The 8,478-nt window shown below is 41.1% G+C and overlaps 1 protein-coding gene across 1 annotated transcript in view; it reads right to left on the reverse strand.

The window, feature by feature from the left end:
* The window catches only part of LOC108709416 (amine oxidase [flavin-containing]-like), a 49,021-nt gene extending 44,565 nt beyond the window's left edge, over positions 1-4,456 (reverse strand). Inside the window, 1 exon segment of the mRNA XM_041583745.1 lies at positions 4,294-4,456. Coding sequence (XP_041439679.1) covers positions 4,294-4,417 — 124 coding nt within the window. The 5' untranslated portion in view covers positions 4,418-4,456.
* Between the last annotated feature and the right edge of the window lie 4,022 nt (positions 4,457-8,478).

Genomic DNA, 8,478 nt, shown 5'->3' on the forward strand with positions numbered 1-8,478 from the left:
GAATCTTTCCTATCCTAGAGGTTCGTCATGACATAGACCAAGGGTGTCCTACCCTTCTTTTGACTATACAGCCTGGGAATGTGTCCATATCATGCACACTTTTGAGGCCTTTAGTACTTTACTAGAATGGGAGGTTCGGGAGCAAGTCAGGACTCATTCAGTAATCTTCTACTAGAATGACTTATTTTAAGTGTGAAGGGCCAATTCAAATAAATGTCTGGTGTCACTTCAGGTCTGTTACATTTCACATGTAAAAAAAGGGCATTAACTCAAGGGATGAAAACAAAATTATGCCTCTTTATAGGTCCCTGGTAAGGCCTCATCTGGAGTATGCAGTGTAGTTTTGGACTCCAGTCCTTAAGAGTGATATAAATGAGCTGGAGAGAGTGCAACCAAACTGGTTAGAGGTGTGAAAGACTTAAATTATGAGGGTAGACTGTCAAGGTTGGGGACATGATTACACTTTACAAGTACATTATAGGACATTATAGACAAATAGCAGGGGACCTTTTTACCCATAAAGAAGATCACTGTATCAGAGGCCACCCCTTCAGACTAGAAGAAAATAACTTTCATTTGAAGCAACATAGGGGGTTCTTCACAGTCAGGTCAGTGAGGTTGTGGAATGCACTGCCGGGTGATGTTGTGATGGCTGATTCAGTTAATGCCTTAAAGAATGGCTTGGATGATTTTTTGGATGGACAGAATATCAAAGGCTATTGTGATACTAAACTCTTTAGTTAGTATAGGTATGGGTATATATAATTTGTGTGAAAGTAGGGAGGGGTGTGTGTATGGATGCTGGGTTTTCATTTGGAGGGGTTGGACTTTGTTGTTTTTCAACCCAATGTAACTATGTAACTATGTAAGATAAGAGCCATGGAAAGGGTGTTCAGCGGGGAGACTAACTGAGGGGATGGTGGGGGTTGAACAGCAGCAACATTATATTGTTGAATCGGGATAACAAAAGATGACTTGAGGGTTTGGCAAAGATTCTTATTAGAGTACAATAGTTGTTCCCTATTGCTAGAAATCACTCAAGTATGGATTTGCAACTGTTCATGGGTGCTTCTGGAATGGTGGCTTTTGAAGCCTTCTTTTGGGGTAGGTGGTATATTGGACAGTGGCCAAAAGAATGGTGCAAGCAGGACCAAAAAAAAGCTTAACAACATTAAGAACAGTTCTGTCCAAGTAATCATTATGTTAAGACACTACTTGGTATTAAAATGCTTAGGGGCATATGTAAAAAGACAGCGGGATAATACACCACACATCGGCATGCTTCACCATGTAAAAACACTGTAAAATGTTATGCTTTTTCCACCATGTTAAATAACGTCAAATTTGGAGTTCACATGGCATAAAATTACGTACACCTTGATAAATTCGACAATTTTTTTTAAATAGGTTTATATATTTTTTTTTTTTACAACATTTTTTTACACAGCATAATAAATATGACCCTTACAACATGTTATTCATGGCATGTCATGTGTCAAGTGAATCCAATGGGACAACTGATGCTTTCTCTTGATTTCTATTGGATCGTCAGTTGGGGCACAACATGATCTGTTTCTGTTTTCAGAGGATCTCTTGAGGATTCCCCAGCTATCTAGGAAGTGCATAATAGGGTGTGGCACTAGAGGGTGGACATGGAAAGGTATGTATCCACACTACAGGGTCATAAAGAGGATTTGATAATATGATTTTTTGGTCGATATACTGGGTGAGGCTGTATAGCCACCAAAAAAGTAATTTTCTGTGTTCAGACATTTGTGATATCTTCTTTTGTAGATCGTTCAATGCTGGTTTAAACTATGTGTGTGTAATTTTTGATATAAAGGAAAAGGCTGTTTTAAATGCCCAGTGAAGTGTTGTTGCAGCTTTTTGGAGATGTGCAGGTCCACTAGGTGGTCGCTACATGAAGATAAGTCTCTGCTGTCGATGTTTCAGTTTGTAGCTATTTTTAAGAAATGCTTATCTAGGATGGGTGTGCCTGAAAAGGGGTATGCTTCATACTGTTTTAAGATTGGGCTGCTATGGAGGCAACCTGGTATGGCAACCATATAAAGAATTAGGAGGTGGGAAACAAGTCGTTTTAGCTCCTCATCCAGACTAATTTCATTTAAAGTAATAGATTGTTTATTTTAGGAAACACTTTACAGTTATGAGGTGCTACAGTATTCTTTTGCTTATTTTGAGTTTAGCCTATTGTAGACTGTGTAGATTATGGGACATTCTTGCATTTTCTGGGCAGAGAAAAGAGCTCATGTGAGGGGGTAGGTACCTGGGAACACAAGGAAGAAAGTGGACTTACACTGGCCCTAGAGGTATATTATGGGTTCCAGTTCTGGGGGATTCCAGACTATGAAGTGTGACCTATTAAAGTTGAAGGAGAAGGTGTGGCATAGTATGGTAGATCATAAAATGTAACGGAGAGAACCAAGGTAAAACTGTATATTGCCATGTCAAAGTTTATCAGGTTGCAAGGAGAGATCATAATGCACCAGAAATTACTTGGAAAAGGGCATTCTACTAGGGAGATGGCATGTACCTCAATTAGGTGGGTGGGTCTACTCTAGTGATTGCCTTGCAGGTGTGGAGTGGTATGCAGACTTGAGGTAGTAGTCAAGTCTGTATACAGTGGCAGGTCCCTGGAAGTGTTTGAAAGGTTGAAGATATACAGGTTAGTCATGTAGTGGGAGTTACTAGTAGGTTCTTCTCTTAGAGCAAAGTGGTTTCTGGAAGGTGGTGTGTTTCCAGAGGTCAGACACAAAGCCATGTGTACCCACAATGCTGGGAAAAAGAGTGACTGGTAGCTGATATGGTTGCTGTGCAACTTCGTAAAGCATTGCCAGGGACTCATGGAAACAGATCAGTTAATGTTCTGTACAGATTTCTAAACAATACATTTTGCAGTGACAGTTACCAACACATAATATTTTTTTTACAGCAAATGACAAAATTACATAGAACATTTCATTACCATGCACATTTCATGGCTGTGGGAAATTGATTAAGTATAATTGTGCAAATTGTTCATTTGTAAACTGATTAGAGCTTGCATTGAATAAGTGTCAGACCTTGCAGAGGACAGAGCAAGTACTTGCTATCACTGTTTTGGAAATTTTGAAGAACAGTGAATTTTGTGCTAAATAATTCATAATTAGAAACAATAATGTTATTGTTATCCTACATGTATTCTTTATTTTGGCATTTGTAAAGATTACGAGATTTGTGAGATGAGTGTGTCTAGTTCAGAAAAAATGTAGAAATAATATAATATAATATAATATACATACATACCTACAGTATGTATCTTAAAATGAATTGTGTTATTTTTTGTGCACTGTTTGCACATTTTGAGAAATGTTCTGTAAAAACATATCCAGTGTTCAAAACACTCACATATGCTGTAAATTGTTGTTTCTTCCTGTCTAAGCTTTTTTATCTTAGTCATAGTGCTAATATTATTAAGGGCTAAAAATGCTGCAGTGATTTAAAAATCCAAGCTATAAAGCAGTGGTTTCCAAACTGTGGGGCAGAGTGGGGCTCGAAGTAGTAGAGAGGGGGCCAAGCCTGAATTCTCAGTTCATGTGAATGTAATACTTTCAAATGTTATCCTTGTTCAGAGCTAAGAAGGGGCCTGAATTAATATAACCATGACTAAATCCACTCTGCCATAAAACATTGAAGAATTGTTGTTTTGTCATAGCAAAGATAGACACATTGTCACACTTTTTTATAACTATTTTTTTTTTATTTCTTGCAGATTCTATCAATGCCTTTAAGAGTGGCTTGGATGACATTTTGAACAAGCATAGTATCCAAGGGTATAGTGGTCTTAAGATCTACCATTAGTTAGCATAGATATTGGTATATACAGTATAGTAATATATGTGAGTATAGGTCTGTTTAAAATAAATATTTTTTTCCCAAAAACTACTCTAGTTTGCTTAACATTAGACATTTATTTTCTGTCACTATTGTGTTTTTTAAAATGATAATAGTTTGTAAGTCTACTTCGTTGCGTGTTTGCTATCCTGTGTTGTTTATCGCAGCCCAGCTGGAACCTTTCCAATTCTTTCTCATTAACGTGCCCTGCAAATAAAGTGAATTAGACATGTACAAATAACTAAAATTTGTTTTAGAAAGCTCTGGCTTGATAACAAATTTCCTTGTTGATGTCAGAAGCCTGTGGCATGCAATGCAAACTTGTCTGCAGATATCAAGCAAAAATATTCAATATACAGCATAAAAGCTGAAACATATACTTTTATTTGTGCAACTAACCTGAAATGCCTCCACCGATGACAATCACATCATACTTGTTGTCCATGGCTGTCCTTGTTGTGGGTTCCCTTCCTGCACTTTTGTTGCAAAGGCTGAGTCTGTGCTGCCAGTGAATGTCAGTCATATGGCAAGAGCTAGAGAGAGGCCAGTCTCCCAGCACCCAAGCCCTCCCCTGATCCTCCTTCTTTCTACAGTCTCCAACCGTGGCCCTGTTTTCCCTTGTGACCAGAACCCTCCCATTTCCTATGGAGAGAGGTTAGACTGGCAGCTGCAAAGAATCAGTGATTGGCTGATGTAGCCATTGAAGAGAATTCTGAAAATTGTTGGAGAGCAACTTGTGGAGAAAGTTTTGTACTTATAGATATACATACACAAAGGGGTAGCAGGGAACACTATGACTGTGGTGGACAGTATATCTGTCTGACTTAAATACATATTGAGGGAGAATGAGTTACACAATGCTTTGGTGTGTTTGTATACCAAGTGGGTGTGATAAGCTGCAAGCAGCTCAGACTTGTCTCTGCTGTGCTCCTGACAGAGCTGTATGAGTGGAGGTGGAGCGGGAATGGAAAATGAATACAACATGCCAGATTTCTGAGCTGCAGGGAAGAGACTGCATTCCTGTTAATATTGTTCTGGTTTCCCTTTCCCTTTCACACACTTTGGCCTTATAGCCAACCCCTGGTGCTACATGCTAATGTGCTAAACTGCAACTCACACAGTCCAGGGCTAATACACAGAATCAAGTGTACACAGAATTTACATAGGGTTTATTTATTCTTTGGGAGATATAAGAGCTCAAGCCTTTATATAGTATTTGCACAGAACACAAACTTTCAGCATATGTTTGCATGTTGTGAGGGTGTAGCCATTCCTAATACACAGGGTTGGTCTGGACTGGCGGGAAACCAGGAAAAAACCTGGTGGGCCTGGCTCTTTTGGTCCCCGCCGGCCCAGACCCGCTCCCTGCACTCTCCTAACCGCCCTCCCTGACCCTGGTTGCGCTGGAATGCCGTTATAGTACACACGCACGGAGAGGGGGGTGGCGGCGTCAGAAAGGACATAATGGTTCGGGGACTAAGGGTTGCTGTGGGCCCCCCAGTCCAACGCTGCTGATACATGGTTAGATTTTTCTTCTTCAAACTTGGGTGTCTGTTTACTAAAACATGGTAAATTTATGCACATGAATTGCAGACAAAATTATAACCAAACATTTTATCAATACAAATTTGTGAATTTTCAGAATTTTCAGTATGTTGTCTTGTGTGAAATGACAGGTATCCTTTGGCTGTATATTTTTTATTTCTGTAAAGTTATGATTGTATTGGCAGGGGGTTTGGTTTCATTGTGAATGGCTAGATTAAACTGTGCATTTATATTTTGTAAACAGATGTGTTCTGCCTTCATACACGTTCTCACAGTGTGCAATCCAACATTCAGCTTAACCATCCCTGTCTTCCAAATAAGCAGACCGTCTTGTAATCTAACTTGTTTATTGATAACAGGTTGTTTGACTGTAAGTGGTCAGTTGCAATTAGTAAACAGGAGCATCGATGTATGTGTGTCGATGCATGTTCGCAGTAAAACTATAAAGATACAAATGGTTTGTATAAGTATATAGCAAAAACATATGAATAGCATATACAGTACAGCAGCATTCATTCTAAATCAGCATGTCTGAACATATTACATAGCACTAAGCACATGTTGAAGATGGCTGACGACCTATAAGACCGCATGACTGGCTATCTACTAGCGTAACAACTACTAAGTGCAGATTAGAACTATCTAAAACATCACTAAAGAACAGACTATCCTGAGACTTGTATAACTCTTACCAGATATGCTGGCTGTGGGTTAGTGGAGATTTAAGAAGCAGGAATGCTAGGAGAGCAATACAAATGTGCTGTAGACAGTATGGTGGCTCCCTTCTCCTTCCCAGAATGCACTAGCTACCCACAATGCACTGTAGTTGCATAATTAAGAACAACTTTATTATACAAATGTAAGAAACATAGGTTGCAGTGGATTTCTACTGCACGTAACTAGCTAATACAGATTCTAGCTTGTTGAATAGTAATGCTTCTTCAACCCTTGATGTGGGGCAGAACACTCCCCGTCTGGCGTCAACGGACGTCACTACTTGTCTTCTCAGGTGAAAACAACAACACGAGCTCTGTTGTTGGTCTGAGGAATAGTTTGCACTCGCCAAGCTTCCAGATTTTGACCTCGGCCTTACGTACATTCCCATCCTTGCTTGGAAACGAGTTGGTGATGAGGCCCAGTGGCCACTCGTTCCAATATGATTGGTGGTCTTTCATGAGCACGAGATCCCCAGGTCTGATGTTCGGCTTGTTAGTTTGCCACTTCCTTCTCGACTGCAAGGTAGAGACATACTCTTTTCTCCATTTGTCCCAGAAGACATTAGAAAGACTTTGCACCTGCCTCCATTGACGTCTATACAGGTCTTTTTTAGTAAATTCTCCAGGTGGAGCACTCAGGGTGCTGGTCTTCTGTGTGAGTAACATGGCAGGGGTAAGGATCATCAAATCTTCAGGGTCACTGGAAAGGGTAGTCAACGGTCTTGCATTCATGATGGCTATCGCATGGACCAGAGACATCCAGGTGGAGAACCTGCTGAAACGATGGGATTCGAGTTTACGATCAGAAGTCACTGTGTTAAGAACAGACACTTCGGGTCGGATCTCCTCATCTGTGTCTGGGTCTATCAATTCAAATGTGTCACATCCGATGTTGCAAGCCGTTAAAACGGTACAGGAATCCAGGACCTGTCAACCATGTTGTGGCTTTCAGGTGGCAGGCTGCGACGGATCTGGTTGCGTGGTCTGCGGGATTATGTTGTGTAGGCACGTAGTGCCACTGTTGAGGACTAGTGGATCTCCTGATCCTCAGCACTCGATTGGAGACGTAGACATAAAAGCGTCTAATTTTGTTGCAGATATATCCTAGGACTACCTTGCTGTCCGTGTGAAACTCGACTTCTTCGATTTCTAGGCCCATTCCTGAAGTTATAAGTTCAGCCAACTCTACCGCAAGCACAGCAGCGCAGAGCTCCAGTCTGGGTATCGTGTGTTCACGGAGAGGTGTCAGTTTGGCCCGACTCATGACGAATCCTACATGGCATTGTTCTTTGGCATCAATGGTCTTTAGGTATGCTACAGTAGCGATTGCCTTGATTGAAGCATCGCAGAAGATATGTACTGTAGCTTTTGCATCTTGACTTCTGTAGATGGTATGGAAGCATAGGGTCGTGTCACATGAAGGCTGGTCAAAGCTTCAAGAGACTTTTTCCAATTTGTCCACAGGTCCTTTTTCTCTGTGGGAAGTGGATCATCCCAATCGGACATCTCTGTGGTGAGGTCTCTTAACATAATTTTGCCTTGGATGGTGACAGGTGCTACAAATCCCAGAGGATCGTACAAGCTGTTTATTGTGGATAGAACTCCTCTGCGTGTGAAGGGCTTTTCTTCTTTGTTGATCTGGAAGGTAAAGGTGTCTGCCTTCAGGTCCCAGAGCAAACCGAGACTCCATTGCATGGGAAGGGAATCGGTGTCAAGATCTCATTCGTGGGTGTGGATTTCAAGCAGTCATCCACATAGAAATCTTTCTCTACAAAGGATCTGGCATCTGACCCATACTTCGCTTCACCCTCTTGAGCTGAAAGTCTGAGACCATAGATAGCGACCGCAGGTGAAGGGCTGTTTCCGAAGATGTGCACCCTCATTCGGTACTCTACGAATGAGGGTGCACAAGTGTTCCTCCTTGACGAGGAAGCAGTGGAACATCTGTTGTATGTCGGCCATGAATGCTATGGAATCTTTACGGAAACATAGAAGTACCTCTAGAAGTCTGTTGTTGAGGTCTGGACCAGACAGTAAGACATCATTTAGTGATAAGCCTGGCACTTGAGTCGAACACTACTCGTATCTGGCCTGGCTTTTTAGGATGATATACGCCGAATGTGGGTAAGTACCAACGCTCCTCTGAGTCTCGTAGCGTGGGTGCCATTTCTGCGTGGTTGTTCTGGAATATTCTTTCCATGAAGGTAAAGAAATGTTCTTTCATCTCTGGTGTCTTCTGAAGTTTGTGCTTGAGGGAGATAAATCTGTTATAGACAAGTTATTTGTTGTCAGGTAAGCGTTGTCTCTGGGGTCTAAATGGTAA

Source organism: Xenopus laevis, chromosome 2S (genome assembly GCF_017654675.1).
Source record: "Xenopus laevis strain J_2021 chromosome 2S, Xenopus_laevis_v10.1, whole genome shotgun sequence".
NCBI lineage: Eukaryota > Metazoa > Chordata > Amphibia > Anura > Pipidae > Xenopus > Xenopus laevis.